At 42.2% G+C, this 26,789-nt stretch overlaps 1 protein-coding gene across 4 annotated transcripts in view; it reads left to right on the top strand.

Annotated features, from left to right (window-relative positions):
• Nucleotides 1–26,789, top strand: part of magl (MAX dimerization protein MGA-like) — a 124,657-nt gene that overhangs the window by 14,341 nt on the left and 83,527 nt on the right. For all 4 annotated transcript variants that reach the window (XM_060917773.1, XM_060917774.1, XM_060917775.1 and 1 more), the window contains exons 2-6: nt 21,436–22,449; nt 24,219–24,834; nt 24,957–25,056; nt 25,240–25,347; nt 25,436–25,576. In XM_060917773.1, coding sequence (XP_060773756.1) covers nt 21,521–22,449; nt 24,219–24,834; nt 24,957–25,056; nt 25,240–25,347; nt 25,436–25,576 — 1,894 coding nt within the window. In that variant the 5' untranslated portion in view covers nt 21,436–21,520. The remainder of the gene's footprint in view (nt 1–21,435; nt 22,450–24,218; nt 24,835–24,956; nt 25,057–25,239; nt 25,348–25,435; nt 25,577–26,789) is intronic.

Raw genomic sequence — 26,789 nt, 5'->3', positions numbered from 1 at the left:
CCGATCCAGATTGTAAACAGACGCCACCTTGTCGGTCAAACGCCATATTTCCGCCTTCTGCTTCTACTTCTACCTTTTCTTCTGGAAAACCCTATTATATACAATTCTACTACAACGTCAACTCCACTGTGAATCAATAAAACATAAGACGAGTGGAATCCTGTGTCCAAGTCCTTCCCTTTCAAGTGTAGGAAACCCATGATGCTCACATACACTTGACAGTAGGCTGCCACGGGACCCTGACAGGCGTGCAAAATGGATTGCTGCTATCAGGTATACCATATATACAGTAATAGTGATAGACTACTGATACTTGATCTAACTGATAATATAAAATATTCAACCGTAATAGTGGATATGGCGGCGCATGATGGGGATGCTGCGACTACAAGCTCTCCCTACCTGTGCACGTTTTTTTTCACTAATGAGGTAATTATACACATCTGGGTATTCCGCTGGCAGTTCAATATCCACTGACACGGCTGTGAAAACTACGTCTGGTAATCGATAAGGGTCACTAATCTGTAGGTCGTTTATTTTAGACATATATCTAGTTATCTGTTCGTTAGAAAAATGAGCCGTGTAGTCCGTCGGTTGAAATTGATCCATTTTGTACATGAGTGCAGCAGTATTCAGCTGTGTTTTTTACCGACAAGATGGTGGCTGTTTACATTCCGGTCACTTGACTGCAAGAGGTCTATAGCTCCTGTTCCACACTTCAGCCCAGTCAGCGGGGGTAATGCACCTTTAACCCTTTGATGCAAAACATATGCACACCCCTTCTAATGCACAACATGGGTCAAAAATGACCCGCATTCATTTTCCAGGTTATTTCATGCTGACTGAGTTTTTCTTTGCTCTATCTTCTCATCTCATTATCTCTAGCCGCTTTATCCTGTTCTACAGGGTCGCAGGCAAGCTGGAGCCTATCCCAGCTGACTACGGGCGAAAGGCGGGGTACACCCTGGACAAGTCGCCAGGTCATCACAGGGCTGACACATAGACACAGACAACCATTCACACTCACATTCACACCTACGGTCAATTTAGAGTCACCAGTTAACCTAACCTGCATGTCTTTGGACTGTGGGGGAAACCGGAGCACCCGGAGGAAACCCACGCGGACACGGGGAGAACATGCAAACTCCGCACGGAAAAGCCCTCGCCGGCCATGGGGCTCGAACCCGGACCTTCTTGCTGTGACGCGACAGCGCTAACCACTACACAGCGTTTACAGGCGCTGCGCGGTGTCTTTGCGCCTGCAGCGGTGCTTTGCCTGTGCTGTGGCTGAAAATAGTTCCAGATATAAATTGGTCTAGTAAATCCCTAAATGTTAATTTGCATTGATATGTGTACTCGATGTGAATGTACAAGTCATGAGAAATAATTATAAAAAATCTTCCGAAAGAGCCGGCTCCTTATAGTAAGAAGAGCCAAAAGAGCCGAAATTCCCATCACTAGTAAACAATGAATGAAACAGCCATGGCTGTCACCTGGCGGCAGCGCGCAGTGATAAGAAGGGAGAGAAAATAGTGCCAAGCGATTTTGAGGTCTGACTTTTTATTTGACAACGGTTTTGTGATGCAAATATATCACTGTTTTGAACACGTACTGTTTTGAGACGAAAAACGTTTTACTTTCGTGACCCCAACAAACTTGCCGGACTACTTTCGTCTGGACCAAAACTGGACAAGAACTGGACTCACAGGATGCTGTCAGGGGTAAGTCAGTGTGTTTGCACGACACTATTGATGGGGATGCCATACAGATTCATGTCAAAAATCCCGAACTATCCCTTTAAAGAATAGTGCATGAAGAAGATGAGGAAGAAGCAGCTGTGTAAAGCAACACTAAGGAGGTTGTAAAATTAGCTTAACTAAAAGGCACACAACCTTCTAAACTCTTCCCAGAGCCTTACTCGCACTGCTAGAAAAAGGCTGTTGGTGTTTGATGGCATAATACAGTCAGTCAGCAATGTCATGCTGCAAAGGATCTCTTTCATTTTGTGGTGGTTTTCTACCCTCCACCCGAAACTGAACAGTCCACATCTTAGACAGCTGGTGGGAATAATACTTGCATTTATCCACCCGGCCTTTGTCTGACAATGCTATCCAAATTTGGAGATATCAAAATGAAAAGTCTACTAAAAAGGATACCTCAAATGGTGACAAAAGGTTACATACTGTAGAGATCTTCAATCTGAGTAGTGGCAGAAGGTAAGACCTAAGCCAGGGGTTTTCAAAGTGTGGGAGAGTCAGCCCCCCCCCTCGGAGAGCAAATAACCAACAGCGCCCCCCCCCCCTTACAATTTTTGTTGTTGCTATACTTAATGTTCTATTCGTATTTTTAAAAAATGGTTGTTGTACACATTTTTATTTTTTTTCTTTTTCACATTTTAAACATCTGTGCTTTTTAAAACATCTTGTTTTAGGGCAATTCCAGCGTTATGGACGTGACACTTGAACTCAAAATGGCAACAAATGACCCAGTGCATGTTTTATTGTCTCCCAGTATTTAAACAGGTGTTGCATATTTTAAGGCTGTACCATACTGGAGAAGTGATAGAACAAGAACAATTCCCATAGTACATCTAGGGCATGCCAGAAAATGCCAATAAAAGATGCGTTATGGATGTGACAGAAAAAGTATCACTTTTCTTGGGTGACTGTACATTTTTATCAAACTCTGTGAAATTGTAAACCTAATGTCGAAATGGAGATATCCATTTGATAGAGGGGTCCAAGGTGAATATTAAAAAATCTTTGTTTAAAATATTTTGTATTTCATGCAGAGTTTTGGAAGGAAAAGTCAGCGTTATGGATGTGACGCGTCTGAAATAGATATGGCATATGTTTAGAAAATCAGCAATTTAACCACCATAACCCTTTGAAAAACTCTAAATATCAGCTAAAACTATCAAAGTTCTTAAATAATATTTAGGATGGCTATTGTTTTGCTGTTTTGTGGATTTTAGCATACATTTCTGTGGCTTGTGGCAATAATACAGAATTGTACATGATCAAAGTTGATTTTAGCTTGGGTTTTACATTATAAGAAAGAAAGACTGACAGTGACATATTAGGTTGGTTACAAATTGGTTCAACTTATTCACATCTGTAAAATACAGGCCGAGGTGATATCTCTGGGAGTGGTTTTGATGTATTACATGTTGCTTTATTTTTGCATGGTGAGGTTGACATTTACATGGAATTGCCCTTTACACATTTTAAACATCTCATAGCATCGTTAGCTAGCACCTCTTGGCAGACAACACACTGTGGCAGTGGAGCATCTTCAGATCCAGTCCATGAAAATCCAAACTTTAAATAATTGTGGTCATACTTCCTTCTTTTTTCAGTCCCCCCAGGATTTCGCGGGCCTTTTTTGTGATTGTTGCGGGCTAAAATGTCTGATGTTGCGGGGGTTTTCCAAAAAATTGCGATGAAAGTTGTGGTGTTTTTTAGGTTTTTGTTGCGATTACATTGCGGGAGGAAGTGAAAGTTGCGAGAAATTGTTGCGATTTTCTCTTTTTGTGATTAAAATTGAGTATGTTAAATATTAAGTTATTACTGAAAAACTATTGATTAAAAAAAACAGACACTGAGAAATGGTCCTATAAACAACTTTACCAATATAAAAGATTACCAGGACTACAAAAATGCAGAAAAATAGACTTTACTTATCCAAAAGGTTCAAAAGTTAAAGTGCAGAGAACCTCACAGCACAACATGAAGTTACCTTCAAATATAATATAAATGCCTCAGCTTTCATGTAAGAAAAAAACTATTAATACTAGTACTGTGTGCAGGCAGTCTCTCCTGAAGACTAAATTAAACAATAATTATAAAGTAATAAAATAAATGGCTCAGGCTTCATAGAAGAAAAAACAACAATTTGAACAGAATCTCACAGTATGATGCTGAAGCTGCCTAAACAATGGAAAATAAAATACCATTTTGGCAAAAATGTTGGCATCCATTAATTTCTTGTATTAAGTAAAAAAAAAAAAAAATGTAAAGTGCGCACAGTCCTTTACTGTAAACATAACATACTTTCAGTAACAGAATTTAAGCCTATATAAACACTGACTCGCACATCATGCAATGTTGCCAGATACTGCTGACGTTTTCCAGTCCAAAATATGTTCAAAACCCGCCAAAATGCACTTGAAACTGCCCAATCTGGCAACACTGCGCGCATGCTGCTTCTCTTGAACGTATACACGGAAGTAAGGCGGAAGGTAGTTTGTCGACGCCAACGATTGGTCAAATTTGCGGAAAAGTTGCGGTGATTGGATATAATTGCAACACCGCCCTGAATTCGCGGGGATTGGTTGAATTTGCGTTGAAGTTGCAAATTGCAACATCCTGGAGGTTCTGTTTTTTTGCTTGGCCCAGACTCTGTCTCCTCACTCACTGTAGCTTTAGGTACTAAAAATCGATCCATTTTGTCTCTGGTAAAGGCTAGCTGAAGTTCGCTAAATGTCCGCAATAGTAACTTATTCTGGTTTATTTTTCCTCACGTTGCACCCCCCTGAAGAACTCTGGCGCCCCCCGGGGGGGGGGGGCACGCCCCACACTTTGAAAAGCCCTGACCTAAGCTATTTAAGCCCACAAGTAGCGTTCCCCTCAAACTGTATAAATCCCCCCCATTTGAGTCACTGAGGGGGGAATTCCCCCCCATTCTGAAAAATGAAATTCAGGCCCTGCCTTTCGTGTCCATCTTCGATGTTTTGATTTATAACCAATGCCCCCGAGTTTCGAAGCTTCTTATTGGTTGACCGCAAATTACGTCTTCCAATAGCATCGGACCTTACATATAAAATGATCAATTTCCGAGTTGCGCTGATAATGTCGGCAATTCTCGCTCATTAGTGAACAAGATTATAGCGAGGTTTGTTTAAAATAAATTATCCGACTTTACGTATGACAAAAACTTATCTAAAAAGTGAGACCATATTAGAATATTCTGTTAGCTTTCTCAGTTAGGGATAAAAACACGATATAACCATTCTAAAGACGTATTTTCTACATAATATCAACCCTGACAGAACTTTGGAAGAACTCCCAGATGAACCAGGATATATCGACCAAGTGTACCTTGTTTTCAGAGCGTTTTGACGCACATGGTTCAAAGTTTTGACTGCAAGTGTTTCATTTGAGAAATTAATGGTGAATATCATTTATATTTGGGTTATGAGATTAATTTATAAGAAACAACCATTGATTTTAACTCCCTGAGCTCCCTTCATCCTACCCATAAAGACACCCCCCCCTAAACACACACACTGATCCCAATTACTTAGACAGACACACACACACACACACAGGCCAGTCAGCATACTACAGAGGGTGACTAAGGGCTAAAAGGTGCATAGATAGCAAAGAATGCAAAGCACATCACACCAAATGTTAGATATAATTATAATGAAAAATATGGACTCCGTAAACCAGATTAAGCGGGTTAAATTAAACACACAATTTCATTACATATATACAGTTGATGAAATGATCAAAATAAGAGGATTCACCAACAAACTACAATAACAATTCGTTTTTCAATATTATGTCAGTGCAAGAAACATTTAGAAGTATAACATATCTTGCTAAAAAAATTACTTTGCTAAAAAGAAAATTGTTCTTTTAGCATTTCTTGCTAAGCAAAATTGCTAAAGAAAAATTTGAGTCTTTAGCACTTTTCGCTAAAACAATTTGGGTCCTAGAGTGAGCACGGGATGCTCGGGTTTTTTCTGCAGGACAGGTGTTGGCTGGATGATTTAGCTGATGTTTTGTTCTCAACACTGCAGTAACACTGAATACAAATTAATTAATAGCAAGTGATGGACTACTTTCAGTAATTACTAACTTAAAGGTGCTGACTGCAGAATCATCTAAAATTAAAAAAAAGAAATTCTCGTGCATGCCATTTTCCTATGTGTTGCAAGAACAACATGATGTGAATGAGATGTGATCATTTTGATGTGCTGAGGGTTGCTTTTCTCCATTTTTCTGTTTTTCCTCTTTTTTTTTTTTTTGGAATGTGAGGAGCTTTAACTAATTGGCATAACTATGGAACTGCATCACACCAAGATGGCAACACACGGGAAACATTGCTGATTAAAAGTTTAGATTATACCAGCAGATCATGTTGCATCCAAGAGCTGAAACATATAGGCATCACCGATCTATACGATTTACCCAAAAATGTATTTATTCCAGCTAGCGGATTTGGGACACTGCAACTACTTAGTATTTGAACTTCTCTGCAGTTACGATGGCATCACGTGAAGAGCCCCTATAACTCTCTATAGAGATCTTGCATGTGACGTCACTGCCGATCCAGATTGTAACAGACGCCATCTTGTCGGTCAAACACCATTTTCCGCCTTCTACTTCTGGTTCTACTTCTGCTTCTACTTCTACCTTTTCAAGCTCTCCCTACCTGTGCACATTTTTTGTTTTTTGTGTGTATTTTTGCGTGTTGTTCGTCTGTACCGGACTTCAATATCCACTACAACCGTATGGACTTACTGGACATTGGTTTCCAGCAGAAAATGGCGGTTTGTAGCGATTTCCATCGCATGCACAACATTCCGGATGAGATAGCGAGACCAGCAGGGTCTCCATGGATTATTGGGTCTGGCAGGCGAAGGAAGCGGCGTCAGGAGCGGAAGCAAAAGCGAGGCTGCAGGCAGAGCCAGCCTGTTGACTAAGCTCAGAAAACAGCCACTCAAATCTCCACTGCCAAGCCTCTATCTCTCCAACGCCAGATCCATGGTAAACAAGACGATTTGGAATTACAGCTGGAATTACCTTATTCTATTCTATTCTATAATCGGCTGGTCAGTGCTATGGAGCACTTGCATGTGATGTCACAGCCGATCCAGATTGTGACAGACACCATCGTGTCGGTCAAACGCCATATTCCGCCTTCTACTTCTACTTCTGGTTCTACTTCTGCTTTTACTTCTACCTTTTCTTCTGGAAAACCCTACTATATACAATTCTTCTACAACGGCTGCGGCTACAAGCTCTCCCTACCTGTGCACGTTTTTTTTGTTTTTTGTGTGTATTTTTGCGTGTTGTTCGTCTGTACCGGACTTCAATATCCACTACAACCGTATGGACTTACTGGACATTGGTTTCCAGCAGAAAATGACGGTTTGTAGCAATTTCCATCGCATGCACAACATTCCGGACAAGAAAGAAAAAAAATATATATATATATAATATAACATTCCGGACGAGATAGCGAGCGAGACCAGCGGGGTCTCCGTGGATTGTTATTGGAAGCAAAGCGAAGGAGGTGGCGCCGGGAGCCGAAGCAAAAGCGAGGCTACAGGCAGAGCCGGCCTGTTGACTAAGCTCAGAAAACAGCTACTCAAATCTCCACTGCCAAGCCTCTACCTCTCCAACGCCAGATCCATGTAAACAAGATGGACGATTTGGAATTACCTTATTCTATTCTATAATCGGCTGGTCAGTGCTATACTCGATACTTAAGTGACTTACCCATCCAATGAGGATTATTTTCTTGTTTACAAGATGCCACATCTGAGTCGCTGACAAATCCTGAATTTCTGTAAAGAAAACTGTCCAGAGATTTATAAGCACGCAGTGCTTCACCACTGAACAGCGAGGGAAAGTGAATGAGGTCATCATACACGTCCGGGTATTCCGCTGGCAGTTCAAAATCCGGTCGTGAAAACTCCGTCCGGTAAGCCATAAGGGTCACAAATCTGTAGATCGTTTATTTTAGACATATATCTAGTTACCTGTTCATTAGAAAAATGAGCCGTGTAGTCCGTCGGTTGAAATTGATCCATTCTGTACACGAGTGCAGCAGTATTCAGCGGTGTTTTTGACCGACAAGATGGGGGTTGTGTACTTTCCGGTCACGTGACTGCAAGATCTCTATACTAGATACTACTGATATATCTAGTATCAGTACTAGTAATACTTAAGTGACTTACCCGTCCAATGAGGATTGTTATTTTCTTGTTTACAAGATGCCACATCTGAGTCGCTGACAAATCCTGAATTTCTGTAAAGATAACTGTCCAGAGATTTATAAGCACGCAGTGCTTCACCACTGAACAGGGAGGGAAAGTTAATGAGGTAATTATACACGTCTGGGTATTCCACCTCTGGCAGTTCAATATCCACTGACACGGTCGTGAAAACTCCGTCCGGTAAGCGATAAGGGTCACTAATCTATAGGTCGTTTATTTTAGACATGTGTCTAGTTATCTCTTCATTAGAAAAATGAGCCGTGTAGTCCGTCGGTTGAAATTTATCCATTTTGTACACGGGTGCAGCAGTATTCAGCGGTGTTTTTTACCGACAAGATGGCGGCTGTGTACTTTCCGGTCACGTGACTGCAAGATCTCTATACTCGCTCCCGTGGAGTCGAGTCCAAGGCTAAGATAGCTAAGCACTAGCTAAAATGATTTACAGTGGTGCTTGAAAGTTTGTGAACCCTTTAGAATTTTGTACATAAAATTCCGTCTTTTAGGACTTGTGTGAAAATCTGATGATGTTTTAGGTCATATTTATATGACCTAAAACATCATCAGATTTTCACACAAGTCCTAAAAGTAGATAAAGAGAACCCAGTTAAACAAATGAGACAAAAATATTATACTTGGTCATTTATTTATTGGGGAAAATGATCCAATATTACATATCTGTGAGTGGCAAAAGTATGTGAACTGCTAGGATTAGATTAGATTCAACTTTGTCCTTGCACATGTCACAGGTACAAGGCAACGAAATGCAGACTGCATCTAACCAGAAGTGCATAGCAGTAAATAACAGGTGTAATATACAAATTTAAATGTACAGGAATTACAGGGTATGGAATGGTATAATGATAGATATTTGCAGTATGTACAAAATGTGCAATATGAATGAACTATAGTGCAGTAGTATGATATAGATATTTGCAGTATATACAAAACACGGTATGAAGAAACAGTCCTGCAAATAGTGATAGTGCAGTGAAGTCAATTCAGTTTGTTTGGGGGGGTGTTGGTATGTGTGTGGAGGGGAGGACCGTTGGGGGGGGGGGAGAGTTCAGCAGTGAGACAGCTGAAGGAAAAAAACCTGTTCCTGAACCTGGTGGTTTGGTCTGAAGGCTCCTGTAGCGCCTTCCAGAGGGCAGGAGAGTGAACAGTTTGTGTGCTAGATGGCAGGAGTCTTTGTTGATGTTTATGGCTCTCCTTAGACATCGCTTCCTGTAGACGTCCTCAATAGCAGGAAGTGAGGCTCCCACGACACGCTGGGCGATCTTCACCACCCTCTGCAGTGCCTTCCGGTCCAAGACAGAGCAGTTTCCATACCAGACTGTAATCAGTTGGTTAGGGTGTTCTCGATGGTACAGCGGTAGTAGTTCACCAGAATGTCTGAAGAGAGAGTTGTTTTTTCTTCAGAGTCCTCAAGAAAAAGAGACGCTGGTGAGCCTTCTTGATCAAGAAGCGGCATGGTGGTGTAGTGATTAGCACGGTCACAGCAAGAAGGTTCCAGGTTCGAACCCAGCGGCCGGCGAGGGCCTTTCTGTGTGGAGTTTGCATGTTCTCCCCGTGTCTGCGTGGGTTTCCTCTGGGTGCTCTGGTTTCCCCCACAATCCCAAAGACAGGTTGACATGGGGCAGCCTTGGGCTGAGGTGCCCTTGAGCAAGGTACCTGACCTCTGACTGCTCCCCGGGCGTTCTGGTGTGGCTGCCCACTGCTCAGAGTGTGCGCGTGCACGTGTGTTCACTGCTTCAGATGGGTTAAATGCAGAGGATGAATTTCATTGTGCTTGAGAGTGTGCATGTGACAAATAAAGGTTTCTTCTTCTTCTTCTAAGTTGGAGCAGTTGGTTGTCCAGGTGATCCCCAGGAATTTGAAGCTGGTCACACGCTCCACTGCTGCACCATTGATGTGGATGGGTGTGTCAGCATTCCTCCTGAAGTCCACGATGAACTTCTTGGTCTTATTGGTGTTGAGCAGCAGGTTGTTCTCGCTGCACCTCGCAGCTAGGTGGTCCACCTCCTCCCTGTAGGCTGACTCATTGTCCTTAATGAGGCTCATCACTGCGGTGTCATCTGCAAACTTGATGGTGTTCGTGTAATGTACAGGTCTGCAGTCATGAGTAAAAAGGGAGTAGAGGAACAGGCTCATCACACAGCCTTGTGGTATGCCGGTGTTTAGGATGAGGGTGGAGGAGCAGTGATGGTCTCAACGAACATGTTGGGGCCTGTTGGTTAGAAAATCCAACAACCAGTTGCAGATGAGAGCACTGATGCCCAGATCTGAGAGTTTGGTGATAAGCTTAGAGGGGATGAGTGTTAAATGCTGAACTGAAGTCTATGAACAGCATTCTGGCGTATGTGTTGCCATTATCCAGGTGCGAGAGGACAGAGTGCAGTGCTATGGAGACTGCATCTTCTGTGCTCCTGTTCTTGCAGTAGGCAAATTGGTGGGGGGAAGACAGGATTTGAGATGTGCTAGGACCAGCTGCTCTAAACACTTTGTAATGATGGGGGTGAGTGCTACTGGACGGTAGTCGTTGAGACATGCTGGAGTGGAGTGTTTTGATACTGGCACGATGGAGGTGGTCTTGAAGCAGGTCGGAACAACAGCATGGGCCAAAGACGTGTTGAATAAGTCCGTCAGGACCCTCTCCAGCACATGCTCTGAGCACACGTCCGGGGGTGCCATCAGGGCCTACAGCTTTATGTGGATTGATCCTGCTCAGCACTGCTTTGACATCAGTGGGGGAGAGTGTTAGGGGTTCGTGGTCTGTAGTCAGCTTTGTCCTGGATGCAGACTCCTGGTTGTCCTTCTCAAACCGAGCATAGAAATTGTTGAGCTCGTTGAGAAAGGAGATATCAGAGGATGGGAAGGAAGGGTTGTTGGACTTGTAGTTGCTGATGACCTGAATGCCTTGCCACATACATCGGGGGTTGGAGTTGGAGAAATGCTCCTCAACCTTCTGTTTGTAGCAGTGCTTGGCCTTCTTGATGCCACGCTTCAGGTCAGCTCTGGCTGTACTGTAGGCTTGTACATCTCCTGATCTGAAGGCAGTGTTGCAGGCTTTCAGCAGTAGACGGACATCTCTGTTCATCCAGGGTTTCTGATTTGGGTACAAGGTGATCAATTTCTGGGTGGTGATGCTGTCGATGGTGGTGGAGATGTAGTCTAGTACAGAGGAAGCGTAGCTCTCAGTGTCTGTGTGGGAGTGACAGGTTGCTTGAATGGCAAACATAATCCAATCTGTGTTTTGAATTGGCCCTGCAGCACAGAGTCTGTCCCCTCTGGCCACACTTTTGTCTTCACTATGGGTTTCACACGTTGGATGAGTGGTGAGGACTTGGGGGTGAGAAACGGAGAAAGGTGATCTGACTGTCCTATATGGGTGAGGGGTGTAACTTTGTAAGCTCCAGCTATGTTGGAGTAAACATGGTCCAGTGTCTTATTTCCTCTTGTCTGGCAGGTAACATGTTGATGCAGTCTGGGAAGTACTGTCTTCAAGTTGGAATGATTTAAAGTCACCCGTAAAAATAAAGGCAGCCTCTGGGTGCATTTCCTGCTGTTTGCTAATGGCTGCATGCAATTCTCCCATTGCAAGCTTAGCATTAGCATCTGGCGGTGCGTATATACAGCAGTAACTATAACTGATGTGAGTTTTCATGGGTGATAAAAAGGTTTACATTTAACCATGAGAAACTTCACGTTAGGTGAGCAGTGTCTCTTGGTGATAACCGAGTTTGTACACCAAGCTCTATTTATATAAATGCACAAACCTCCGCCTCTGGTTTTGCTGGAGCCATCTACAGTCCTATCTGCATGGTGAGTGTGGCATCCTGCTAACCCAATAGCACTGTCCGGAAAACTGCTGTTTAGCCATGTCTCTGTAAAGATCATGACGTTGGAGTCCATAATCCGTTTATTGTTGGTGATGCAGAGTCGTAGTTCATCCATTTTGTTTGCCAGAGACCATACATTAACAAGGAGAATGCTGGGTAAAGGGAGCCGATGCGGTGTTAGCCTTAGCTTACGGCTACAGCACAATCAGGCGTACGCATTGTGTTGCAAAAATGGTCAAAATTTGATTAAGCAGTTTCAAGAAGTAAAGTGATTATTTTTGCTGCCAAATATATTGGGAATGTGGTACTGAAAGATTTTTTTTTTTTCTTATTCAGACCTACATTGTTGTCCGTCCATCCCCCCCAACCCCAACACCCCCCTTTATCCTTCTACAGGGTCGCAGGCAAGCTGGAGCCTATCCCAGCTGACTACGGGCGAAAGGCGGGGTACACCCTGGACAAGTCGCCAGGCCATCACAGGGCTGACACACAGACACAGACAACCATTCACACTCACATTCACACCTACGGTCAATTTAGAGTCACCAGTTAACCTAACCTGCATGTCTTTGGACTGTGCGGGAAACCGGAGCACCCGGAGGAAACCCACGGGGATAGGGCTCGAAATTAACTTTTTTTCTTTGTGTCCCCCAGTGGTCCCGAATTCTGTGTTGTATTGTCCCGAATGGAAGCAATAGTGTGCCCATTTTTTTCCTCTCTGAAATAACCAGTGGTTAATATTATCATATGAAGTTACTATTATATTTGTAACTATGCAATTTTATGTGTCAGCCCTGTGATGACCTGGCGACTTGTCCAGGGTGTACCCCGCCTTTCGCCCGTAGTCAGCTGGGATAGGCTCCAGCTTGCCTGCGACCCTGTAGAAGGATAAAGCGGCTAGAGATAATGAGATGAGATGAGATGAGAACTAGCTCATTCAGAAAATGTTTCAACTCCCTACATCTGCAGTACACTTTAGTTGAAAATAAGACCCCTTTTATGTTCATTTCATCTACTTATACCTTGAACATCTGTTGGCACTTATAAGGCCAACTTATAATTTTCACCATTACTGTTATCCATTTTTATGAACTTTCCGTTATCCATTTTTATGAACTTTCCGTTATCCATTTTTATGAACTTTCCGTTATCCATTTTTATGAACTTTCGCTGCCGGGTGCAAATGTTAGCAACATCAGCATAGTGCAGGTCCGAGCCTAGTTGTGCTACTGACTGACTAAACTTTCTGAACTAGAAAGACACCAAGAAAACTCACTTATTCTGTTGAACGGTATCTTCCGTCAATATCATCCACATCATTCCTGTTGTATTTTATAACGTGTCTAACAGTGTTCATTAAGTTCATTCAGTTGCTAGCGTTGCCTGCAGACCAGGCGAGGACACTTTGGATCCTGAAGGTCCCGGAGACGTTATGTCTGGGCTTTCAGTTTCTTCCCCGCGGTCGGTCCGCTTCAACCACTTAAGCATTTTTGTTCTGGCAAGAGTCGGCGCAGCGTGTGCGGTAGCAATTCCATTCCAAGTCCATATAATGCGGACTCCGGCCGAAGATTCTAGAACAGAATGCGCTGCTCTGTAGCCTACGGATGCAGGTGCATCGAAAGTGTAGCTACTATGTATTTTTCGCTGTTAACGTTTTAAAATTAAAATTGACAAATTAGGTGAATGTCTACGTATGTGTTACGGCTTTGTAAATAATATTAATGTAGAACTTTTTTTTCTAGATCTATTTTTTTTCCATTGTCCCGGGATTGTCCCAGATATGATAATTTTGTGTCCCGATGACATTTTTTATGGTCCCCGGGACATCGGGACACCGTTAGTTTCGAGCGCTGCACGGGGAGAACATGCAAACTCCGCACAGAAAGGCCCTCGCCGGCCACAGGGCTCGAACCCGGACCTTCTTGCTGTGATGCGACAGCGCTAACCACTACACCACCGTGCCACCCATCACTGTATGTATTAATCCAATTTATGTTGAGTGATTGTTTGATAAAAGTATCCAACAGCAAATAGCAACATGTCAATAATTATCAAGCATGGCATCCATTCTATGATTTAGTACCAGGCCTACGGACACTACAGATTTCAAAATTACATGGGTTCAGGATCAGGTGACAAGACCTAGTATTTGTAAACAATCGGATAACTACTGATTTCACACACAAGAGACATCATATGCTTGCTTATAAATTACATTTTGCTGATGTATCTTACACTTTAGTCTTTTAGAAATAGTAGTTCTGTCAGAAAATATATAATCACGCAAAATGACGCTCGACGCATGATTTCATTTTTAAATTTTTTTATATAAAATACTGTGTGACACATTTACTCAACGAACATGAAAAAAATAATAAGAAGAAATCTTTATTCGTCACATGCACACTTCAAGCACAGTGAAATTCATCCTCTGCATTTAACCCATCTGAAGCAGTGAACACACTGCACATACCCAGAGCAGTGGGCAGCCACACCAGAGCGCCCAGGGAGCAGTCAGGGGTCAGGTACCTTGCTCAAGGGCACCTCAGCCCAAGGCCGCCCCACGTCAACCTAACTGCATGTCTTTGGATTGTGGGGGGAAACTGGAGCACCCGAGGGAAACCCACGCAGACACGGGGAGAACATGCAAACTCCACACAGAAAGGCCCTCGCCAGCTGCTGGGTTCCAACCCGGAACCTTCTTGCTGTGAGGCGACCGTGCTAACCACTACGCGACCGTGCCGCCCAGTGATGAAAGAAAGTGATAAGTGATAAAAGAAAAAAAACATGAATTTTACTAATATTTGCAATTCAGTTAAACATTTTTTACATTTAAAATATCAATAAATAGCAAGTGCAACATCATTATACAGTGGGGCAAAAAAGTATTTAGTCAGCCACCAATTGTGCAAGTTCTCCCACTTAAAAAGATGAGAGAGGCCTGTAATTTTCATCATAGGTACACTTCAACTATGAGAGACAGAATGGGGGGAAAGAATCCAGGAAATCATATTGTAGGATTTTTAATGAATTAATTGGTAAATTCCTTGGTAAAAGAAGTATTTGGTCACCGACAAACAAGCAAGATTTCTGGCTCTCACAGACCTGTAACAACTTCTTTAAGAGGCTCCTCTGTCCTCCACTCGTTACCTGTATTAATGGCACCTGTTTGAACTCGCTCTCAGTATAAAAGACACCTGTTCACAACCTCAAACAGTCACACTCCAAACTCCACTATGGCCAAGACCAAAGAGCTGTCAAAGGACACCAGAAACAAAATTTGTAGACCTGCACCAGGCTGGGAAGACTGAATCTGGAATAGGTAAGCAGCTTGGTGTGAAGAAATCAACTGTGGGAGCAATTATTAGAAAATGGAAGACATATAAGACCACTGATGATCTCCCTCAATCTGGGGCTCCACGCAAGATCTCACCCCGTGGGGTCAAAATGATCACAAGAACGGTGAGCAAAAATCCCAGAACCACACGGGGGGACCTAGTGAATGACCTGCAGAGAGCTGGGACCAAAGTAACAAAGGCTACCATCAGTAACACACTACGCCGCCAGGGACTCAAATCCTGCAGTGCCAGACATGTCCCCCTGCTTAAACCAGTACATGTCCAGGCCCGTCTGAAGTTTGCTAGAGAGCATTTGGATGATCCAGAAGAGGATTGGGAGAATGTCATATGGTCAGATGAAACCAAAATAGAACTTTTTGGTAAAAACTCAACTTGTCATGTTTGGAGGAGAAAGAATGCTGAGTTGCATCCAAAGAACACCATACCTACTGTGAAGCATGGGGGTGGAAACATCATGCTTTGGGGCTGTTTTTCTGCAAAGGGACCAGGACGACTGATCCGTGTAAAGGAAAGAATGAATGGGGCCATGTATCGTGAGATTTTGAGTGAAAACCTCCTTCCATCAGCAAAGGCATTGAAGATGAAACGTGGCTGGGTCTTTCAGCATGACAATGATCCCAAACACACCGCCCGGGCAGCGAAGGAGTGGCTTCGTAAGAAGCATTTCAAGGTCCTGGAGTGGCCTAGCCAGTCTCCAGATCTCATCCCCATAGAAAATCTTTGGAGGGAGTTGAAAGTCCGTGTTGCCCAGCGACAGCCCCAAAACATCACTGCTCTAGAGGAGATCTGCATGGAGGAATGGGCCAAACTACCAGCAACAGTGTGTGAAAACCTTGTGAAGACTTACAGAAAACGTTTGACCTCTGTCATTGCCAACAAAGGGTATATAACAAAGTATTGAGATGAACTTTTGTGATTGACCAAATACTTATTTTCCACCATAATTTGCAAATAAATTCTTTAAAAATCAGACAGTGTGATTTTCTGGATTTTTTTTTTTTCTTATTTTGTGTCTCATAGTTGAGATGATGAAAATTACAGGCCTCTCTCATCTTTTTTAAGTGGGAGAACTTGCACAATTGGTGACTGATTAAATACTTTTTTGCCCCACTGTATCAAATTTATGATAAATTTGGATCACATAATTAGTCATAACTTTGGACTCGATTGATCGATTTCCACAATTTTTTCAGGGATTTTAGATCCAACATAGTTACATAATTTCCATTACTCTTCATGATGGACAAGCAAACTCATATGATGTAGGATACAGATAATCGATACTAACAGTAATTGGTACACCTGATTGTGCTGTAGCCGTTAGCTCACAGCCCCCCTTGCTTACCCCACCTTTGTTTACGGTCCGGATGCTGTCTGCAAGCACTTCTGCCTGGCTGGAAAGAGTGAGCAGCCTCCGGTGTTCTGGAGACCTCCAGGATGAGTTGAAGATTGGCGATAAAACTGTCAGAATTTCGTGATCCAATGTCCAAGAGCTCCTGTCTGCCGTAAGATGTTAAAGCAATGCCGTACTCAATGAACAGTCCAGTAAGGAGCAGATAAAACACTGTTAATTCGCAAAATCTGGAGAGACACTGAGCCTTGTGTTGTTCACACTCGGCCATCTTGGATTAGCAGTTAATTTGAAGGTGAAATTAGAGTCAGGTGTTTTCAATCAATGGGATGACAATCAGGTGTGAGTGGGCACCCGGTTTTATTTAAAGAACAGGGATCTATCAAAGTCTGATCTTCACAACACATGTTTGTGGAAGTGTATCATGGCACGAACAAAGGAGATTTCTGAAGACCTCAGAAAAAGCATTGTTGATGCTCATCAGGCTGGAAAAGGCCACAAAACCATCTCTAAAGAGTTTGGACTCCACCAATCCACAGTCAGACAGATTGTGTACAAATGGAGGAAATTCAAGACCATTGTTACCCTCCCCGGGAGTGGTCGACCAACAAAGATCACTCCAAGAGCAAGGCGTGTAATCGTCGGCGAGGTCACAAAGGACCCCAGAGTAACTTCTAAGTAACTGAAGGCCTCTCTCACATTGGCTAATGTTAATGTTCATGAGTCCACCATCAGGAGAACACTGAACAACAATGGTGTGCATGGCAGGGTTGCAAGGAGAAAGCCACTGCTCTCCAAAAAGAACATTGCTGCTCATCTGCAGTTTGCTAAAGATCACGTGGACAAGCCAGAAGGCTATTGGAAAAATGTTTTTGTGAACGGATGAGACTAAAATGGAACTTTTTGGTGTAAATGAGAAGCGTTATGTTTGGAGAAAGGTGGCACGGTGGTGTAGTGGTTAGCGCTGTCGCCTCACAGCAAGAAGGTCCGGGTTCGAGCCCCGTGGCCGGCGAGGGCCTTTCTGTGCGGAGTTTTCATGTTCTCCCTGTGTCTGCGTGGGTTTCCTCCGGGTGCTCCGGTTTCCCCCACAGTCCAAAGACATGCAGGTTAGGTTAACTGGTGACTCTAAATTGACCGTAGGTGTGAATGTGAGTGTGAATGGTTGTCTGTGTCTATGTGTCAGCCCTGTGATGACCTGGCGACTCGTCCAGGGTGTACCCCGCCTTTCGCCCGTAGTCAGCTGGGATAGGCTCCAGCTTGCCTGCGACCCTGTAGAACAGGATAAAGCGGCTAGAGATAATGAGATGAGATGTTTGGAGAAAGGAAAACACTGCATTCCAGCATAAGAACCTTATCCCATCTGTGAAACATGGTGGTGGTAGTATTGTGGTTTGGGCCTGTTTTGCTGCATCTGGGCCAGGACGGCTTGCCATCATTGATGGAACAATGAATTCTGAATTATACCGGTAAATTCTAAAGGAAAATGTCAGGACATCTGTCCATGAACTGAATCTCGAGAAGGTAGGTCATGCAGCAAGACAACGACCCTAAGCACACAAGTCGGTCTACCAAAGAATGGTTAAAGAAGAATAAAGTTAATGTTTTGGAATGGCCAAGTCAAAGTCCTGACCTTAATCCAATGGAAATGTTGTGGAAGGACCTGAAGCAAGCAGTTCATGTGAGGAAACCCACCAACATCCCAGAGTTGAAGCTGTTCTGTATGGAGGAACGGGCTAAAATTCCTCCAAGCTGGTGTGCAGGACTGATCAACAGTTACTGGAAACGTTTAGTTGCAGTTATTGCTGCACAAGGGGGTCACACCAGATACTGAAAGCAAAGGTTCACATACTTTTGCCACTCACAGATATGTAATATTGGATCATTTTCCTCAATAAATAAATGACCGAGTATAATATTTTTGTCTCATTTGTTTAACTGGGCTCTCTTTATCTACTTTTAGGACTTGTGTGCAAATCTGATGATGTTTTAGGTCATATTTATGCAGAAATATAGAACATTCTAAAGGGTTCACAAACTTTCAAGCACCACTATAGTTATCCATCCAGAAAAATGACACGTCATCTCAACTTGCTCTGTCTTGCAGTTGTACTCACAAGGCAGGCTTTCCTTTTCTTTTCCGTGAGCTCTGAGTATTCTATTCGTAGCTCTGCTCCTTATCTAGCTTTAAGCTTTAGCTCGTGGGAGAGCGGAGTCTGCCATGTTTGCCCAAGCCGACTTGTTTTAGTTAAAAGTAGGTCAAACACGCCCCATGGTAGTCACGTGATCTTGCTGCTCACTTATTTCAGCAATTTTCACAAGTCAGAACCTTTTAAATATTACGTGACGGCAGCCTACCTGTTTGGATATACAGTGGTATGCAAAAGTTTGGGCACCCCTGGTCAAAATTGCTGTTATTGTGAACATTTAAGCAAGTTGAAGATGAAATGATCTCCAAAAGGCATAAAGTTAAAGATGACTCATTCCCTTTATATTTTAAGCAAAAACAATTTATGTTCATCTTTTACATTTTCAGAATGACAAAAGAGGAAAAAAAAAGCCCGAAGCAAAAGTTTGGGCACCCTGCATGGTTAGTACCTAGTAACACCTCCTTTGGCAAGTATCAATTTTCATACATTCGTCCTTGCAAAAGGCTTCCAGTTCTACAAGTTTCCTGGGCTGTCTTGCATGCACTGCTGTTTTGAGATCTATCCACAGATTTTGAATGATGTTTAGGTCAGGGGACTGTGAGGGCCAGGGCAAAACCTTCAGCTTGTGCCTCTTGAGGTATTCCGTTGTAGATTTTGAGGTGCGTTTTGGATCATCGTCTTATTGTAGGACCCACCCTTTTTTTAACTTCAACTTTTTTACAGATGGTGTGATGTTTGCTTCCAGAATTTGCTGGTATTTATTCGAATCCATGCTTCCCTCGACCAATGAAATGTGCCCTGTGCCACTGGCTGCAACACAACCCCAAAGCATGATCGATCCACACCATGCTTCAGAGTTGGAGAGGTGTTCTTTTCCTGGAATTTGGCACCCTTTTTTCTCCAAACATACCTTTGCACATTGTAGCCAAAAAGTTCTATTTTGATTTCATCAGTCCACAGGACTTGCTTCCAAAATGCATCAGGCTTATTTAGATGTTCATTTGCAAACTTCAGACGCTGAATTTTGTGGCTAGGACGCAGGAACGATATTCTTCTGATGACTCTTCCATGAAAGTCATATTTGTTCAGGTGTCGCTACATAGTAGAACAGTGCACCACCACTCCAGGGTCTGCTAAACCTTTCTGAAGGTCTTTTGCAGTCAAACAGGGGTTTTTATTTGCCTTTCTAGCAATCCAACGAGCAGTTCTTTCAGAAAGTTTTCTTCATCTTCCAGACCTCACCTTGATCTCCACTGTTTCTGTTAACTGCCATTTCTTAATAACATTACAATCTGACGAAACAGCTACCTGAAAACACTTGGCTACGTTCTTGTAGCCTTCTCCTGCTTTGTGAGCATCAATTATTTTATTATTCAGAATGCGAGGGAGTTGCTTAGAGGAGCCCATGGCTGTTGATTTTAGGGACAAGTTTGAGGAGTCAGAGAATTTATACAGCTTTGAAATCTGCATCATCTGACCTTTCCTAACGAAGAATTTGAACAAGCCACAGCTCAATAAGCTAATTAAGGTCGGGAACCTTGGTAAAAGTTACCTGAGAACTCAAATGTATTGGGGTGCCCAACTTTCGCATGGTGTTCCTTTTCTTTTTTTTCACTCTCCAATTGTACAAAACAAAAATAATACCCAAATCTTGCAGAAAACGCTGAAAAGAAATGTCGTCTTTACCTTTATGCCTTTTGGTGATCAGGTCATCTTCTGCTCACTTAACTATTCACAGTAAGAGCAATTCCAGCGTTATGAACGTGACACTTGAACTCAAAATGGCAACAAATGACCCAGTGCATGTTTTATTGTCTCCCAGTATTTAAACAGGTGTTGCATATTTTAAGGCTGTACCATACTGGAGAAGTGATAGAACAAGAACAATTCCCATAGTACATCTAGGGCATGCCAGAAAATGCCAATAAAAGGTGCGTTATGGATGTGACAGAAAAAGTATCACTTTTCTTGGGTGACTGTACATTTTTATCAAACTCTGTGAAATTGTAAACCTAATGTCGAAATGGAGATATCCATTTGATAGAGGGGTCCAAGGTGAATATTAAAAAATCTTTGTTTAAAATATTTTGTATTTCATGCAGAGTTTCGGAAGGAAAAGTCAGCGTTATGGATGTGACGAAATTCCGTTATGGATGTGACGCGTCTGAAATAGACATGGCATATGTTTAGAAAATCAGCAATTTAACCACCATAACCCTTTGAAAAACTCTCTAAATATCAGCTAAAACTATCAAAGTTCTTAAATAATATTTAGGATGGCTATTGTTTTGCTGTTTTGTGGATTTTAGCATACATTTCTGTGGCTTGTGGCAATAATATAGAATTGTACATGATCAAAGTTGATTTTAGCTTGGGTTTTACATTATAAGAAAGAAAGACTGACAGTGACATATTAGGTTGGTTACAAATTGGTTCAACTTATTCACATCTATAAAATACAGGCCTAGGTGATATCTCTGGGAGTGGTTTTGATGTATTACATGTTGCTTTATTTTTGCATGGTGAGGTTGACATTTACATGGAATTGCCCGTAACAGAGATTTTCAGTAAGGGTGCCCAAACTTTTGCATGCCACTGTAGACCCCTATGCCAGGTGACCGGTATTGATTTTAGACATAGTTTGATACGAGTGGTTTGGTTTTGTTTGTTAAGCCTTATCTCAGTCATTCTGTTTTTATTTATTTTTTAATGCATTTCTGTTCAATAGGATGCCCAGCAGACAGTCTGACTCCAGGGTATGAGAATCAGACTGCCTTTTACAAGCTTGACCGTGGCCAAATATTGCTTGCAGCATGGAGGATGATGGAACCGAGTTGACACTGGAAAAGAACATATTGAAGGAAAAGTCTTGTCTAGTCCCCTCTTCACACTCAGTGTTTGTGGATTTGAAACCAGGCAAAATTGACGAGTGTGGCAACAATCAGGCAGACCAGCAAGCTAGATTGTCCCCTATTACACTTACTAAAAGCTCTACCCAGAAAAGTCACCCAATCAGTGACATTAAAGTTACTCTGGAGAATGAATCGGTTTGGAGTCGGTTTCACAGCTTGGGCACAGAGATGATCCTCACAAAGCAAGGCCGGCGCATGTTCCCATGCTGCCGCTTTAAACTGAGTGGATTGGAGCTGCAAAAGAAGTACTTTCTGGTTATGGATATCATGCCTTTAGATGATTTTACCCACAAATGGAACGGAAAGACGTGGGAGCCTGTTGCCGTGGATGAGCCACATGTGCTGGGACAGATGTGTGTTCACCCAGAGTCCCCAGCCCTGGGCCAGCAGTGGATGGATAGCCTGGTGTCCTTTTACAAGGTGAAACTAACCAACGATTCCACGGACCAAGAAGGCTGTGTGCTTTTGCATTCAATGCACCGCTACCAACCACGACTGCATGTTGTTCCCGTGGATCCAGATTCAGAAGGGACTATTGCACTTGATAATCCAAACGTTAAGACTTTCAGCTTCCCCCAAACAGAGTTTTATGCGGTCACCAGCTACCAGAACCCCCAGATCACTCAGCTTAAAATTGACTGTAACCCTTTTGCAATGGCCTTCAGAGAAGACGCTCGGAGCATTCATCTGCTGCAAGACAAACTCAGGCTCTGCTCTTCTGTTGGTAAACGCTTTAAATCTCCTCTTCTACGTTTGGCCCGGAATCTGGGTGAAAAATGGAAAGAGGGTGCAGAAAAGAGCACATCCTCAACCTGTATTCAAGATGACAGGTAGTGTATTTTTATTTTTTTATTTTTATTTTTTTAAATCATAGTTGAGAACTGTTAGCGAATTTGTGACTGACTATTTTGAAATATGCTTTTGGGATTTTCCCTTTAGTTTTGGGATAAATTTGAGCTCTTGGCTTATAAATTGTCATTTAATTCTTGCATAGAATAGGGCTGTGCCGATAGACGATGCCATCGTCCGTCGACGATGGTGGTCATCCATCACGATGGAGAGCCACCATCGTGATACCACGCCCCCTCCTGTCATAATCATGCATATACGGTATCATCTGGGCCTATTTAACCTAAAAAGTTAGTTTTTTGTTAGTTTTGTTAGTTTTGTTTAATATATAAATATATTATATAATTATAAATACATAATTATATGAATCATTATAAAGTAATATCCTATTACCGCTTGTTCACGTAGGCTATGGTGCAGGGACGTGCTAGTGAACATAACATGTGGTTACACAAATACAGTATGCTACTAATAATACATTTTGACTTCATTTTTTAGCCTACAATATACTTTTAATGTAAAATTTGTCATGTTGTTCAAACAAATAGCCACTATTAACGACTTCAGTCGGGAAATATTGCACCTTATCAAACGGCAGTGAAGCGCAGACTTGGGCAGAAGTCAAATAACTTTAATCTGGTAAATAGGCCCACTTTCAGACACAAAATGGTCCACTCTAAGCCATAATGTCAAACCAAATGGAAGAATGAAGGTGATTCTGATAAATGTAAAGACAGTAAAAAAAAAAAAAAAAAAAAAAAAAAAAAAAAAAAAAAAAATATATATATATATATATATATATATATATATATATATATAATATTTTAAATCATGATTTTAAAAGCTGGTGCAATAATTCAAACACTAATAAATTGGAAAAATTAGCACGTTCAAGTGCGCACTAAAGGCCGAAACGCATCTTCAATTGATATGGTGTAAATAAACAATGAGTAATAGCTTAAGTGTAGTTTCTTCTCATAGTTTGAATACTAGTCTTTCATTGTTAGAGCAGATTAATATCTTGCCGTGATCAGTGAGTGCTCGGGGAGGTTCATTTCCACCTGCGCTTTGCGCAGCTCATTTCTCCGAAGCCAGCTGTGCGCAAACGCAGTGTTGACTGCTCGGCAAACTCCAAACGCTCGGTCTGTACTGGCCCTCTGTTGCGCAAGCGAGTTGGTTATGGCCAGGTTCAAATTGTGCCCAAAACAACTTAACCACGGCCATTTCAATTGCCTGATGGCTGTGACAATATTCGCCCCGTTGTTATACAGGCGATCTTTTTCTCCTCTATTTTCCATTCGGCAAGTGTCTCGCGCAATGCGTCTTCTAAATTGTCCGCTGAATGTGTTTCTGGCATGAAACTCGTCTGCAGGCATTTGGACTGCATTGCCCACTCTCGGTCCACATAATATATGGTAGCTGACATATAGGGCATCATGTTGCAGCTGGACCACATATCCGTTATCAAGGCCAAATATTCCACATCACCTAGCGCTTTTTTTTCTTTACGTGCCAAAGCCTCGGATGAGTGTCTAATACTTTTAATAATAATAATAATAATATATTTAATAATGTGGTATTAAAAATCCCCCCCCCCCCCCCCCCCCCCCCACGATATGATCGTCCATCACGATGTTTGCACTGTAAACATTGTCGATGCCAATTAAGGGGACATCGCACAGCCCTAGCGTAGAAGCATGGCTTTATATTATACAGTTGCCTTTGAATGTTTTTTTTTTTTTCCTTTCAGAATAAGAAGTCTTCATCCAGAGTCAGCATCTCTGAAAGAGGGAGAGGGGATCTCTACTAAAATGGGAAATGCCACTTTAAATTGCCAAAATAATGTGGCTTTGTGCCAAGAAAATAAAGGAAATGAAACTGTCGTGAATAAATGTCCAGCAGAACCTGCACTGGATAAGCATGTCGCAACTTTGGCTTTTGAATCAAGTATAACTTTAGAAGAACCCTTGCAAAACACTGACGAACCAGTTCCTCTCATCAGCGGCACTGAAAATCCAAAACCTCCTGACGTTTCTGAGGATGCTGTCAATTCTCAAGTAAGCTGCACAAACAGTGAATCACCTACAAAATCATCTGTGGCTGCTCAGACTCGGGAGGAGAGAAAGTCTGCTGCTGTTTTCCTGCCCAGACCACCTTTCCTTAATGGTAGTCAAGTACGCGAGCAGAATTCAGGCCATCTGTTCAGTCGTAGACCTTATCGGAGGAGCAGGAAAGCTAAATCTAAATGGTGGTCTAATGTGAAGTACGCAAAACACCCTCTTGCTGCAGTTGAGCCGCTTAATGTTCCTTTGCAACCAGACCTTGAAGATGTGGAAGGAATGTTGTTTGTATCTTTTGTTGCAAAGGTATGAAATTTTTGTGTTTTTATTTTCAATAACGTGCTTTGCGACTTCTTTTGAACCAAGTGAATGTTTTCACTATAATCTCTTGAGGTGACAGTTTGTTCCTTTTGTTTCTTATTCCAAAGGAAGCCTTAAATATTCCTGTTGACAACATAAAAGTAAGTGAAACATCTCTGCCTCCACCACCTCCCCCACTTGACCGGCCAGATCATCATGAAGCTGAAGGTATGAAGACACGTACAGACTTCAAGATTTTTTTTTTTGGGGGGGGGGGGGGGGGGGGGGGGGGTAAAATCCTGTTCATTACAACTGCGTAAGCAATTTGGTGTGAGCTTTATTTATAGGAAGGCTTAAAATGTAATCCACCAAGCAAGTCTGTGTGTTGACGTTTCTTCTGTGTTGCTATAGATGTCAGTCTTTCTATGGAGGAAAGAATTGCCAGATTGGAGAAAATTTTACTCCTTCATCTAAAAGAGCAAAAGCACAGACAGGTCATTCACCCACGCCTACAAGATGGTGTGTAGAGAATGTGTGTTTTAATATAAAGAGTTGATGGTTGGGTCAGTGTGCTAAAAAGTGAAGATTTATTTGTTTATGTTTACAGTTGGCATGAAGTTGAGCCTTCTGGATCCAAAGTTACCTATAGACTTGCAGTACCTTGGTGTGCACTTACCTCTTCTCTCACCTATTCACAAGGGTTTGGATAAAATGAATCCCATGAGCCTATCATCATCATCATCTCCTGGTGTGTAAAATGTTAGATTGCACTGTAAATTGTTAATTTACAGTGTTTATGCAGGATAAGTTACTTTTTGAGATGAAATTTTTAAAGGCAGTGTTGGAGTCGGGTACTTGAAGGCATGTCAGGATGAGTAATTGAGTCCTCACTATTTAAAAAAACAAAAACAAATGGAATAATATTCTGTACCAGTTTGATAACAGAAAAATAATGCATCATTATTAGGCTAAGTAGCAAAGCTAGGTAAGGGGTTATATCATTTCAGTGACCAAGCAAGTGTATTTTAAACAGTATAATAAATGAGGAGGGGAAAAAAATTTGTCACATCAATGCTACTGTGTGAATCCCAAATTGATACCGCTACACTACATGCTCTCACGAGTGGTGCTTGAAAGTTTGTGAAACCTTGAGAATTTCCTGTATTTCTGCATAAATATGGCCTAAAACATGATCAGATTTGCACACAAGTCCTAAAAGTAGATAAAAAGAACCCAGTTAAACAAATGAAACAAAAATATTATACTTGATCATTTATTTATTGAGGAAAATGATCCAATGTTTCATATCTGTGAGTGTCAAAAGTATGTGAACCTTTGCTTTCAGTGTCTAGTGTGACCCCCTTGTGCAGCAATAATTGCAACTAAACGTTTCCGGTAACTGTTGATCAGTCCTGCACACCGGCTTGGAGGGATTTTAGCCCATTCCTCCGTACAGAACAGCTTCAACTCTGGGATGTTGGTGGGTCTCCTCAGATGAACTACTACTTCAGGTCCTTCCACAACTTTTCGAGTGGATTAAGGTCAGGACTTTGACTTGGCCATTCCAAAACATTAACTTTATTCTTCTTTAACCATTCTTTGTTAGAACGACTTGTGTGCTTAGGGTCGTTGTCTTGCTGCATGACCCACCTTCTCTTGAGATTCAGTTCATGGACAGATGTCCTGACATTTTCCTTTAGAATTCGCTGGTATAATTCAGAATTCATTGTTCCATCAATGATGGCAAGCCGTCCTGGCCCAGATGCAGCAAAACGGGCCCAAACCATGATACTACCACCACCATGTTTCACAGATGGGACAAGGTTCTTATGGTGGAATGCAGTGTTTTCCTTTCTCCAAACATAACGCTTCTCATTGAAGCCAAAAAGTTCTATTTTGGTCTCATCCGTCCACAAAACATTTTTCCAATAGCCTTCTGGCTTGTCCATGTGATCTTTAGC

The sequence above is a fragment of the Neoarius graeffei genome, chromosome 3 (genome assembly GCF_027579695.1).
Source record: "Neoarius graeffei isolate fNeoGra1 chromosome 3, fNeoGra1.pri, whole genome shotgun sequence".
NCBI lineage: Eukaryota > Metazoa > Chordata > Actinopteri > Siluriformes > Ariidae > Neoarius > Neoarius graeffei.
This window is presented reverse-complemented; position numbering and strand designations above follow the sequence as displayed.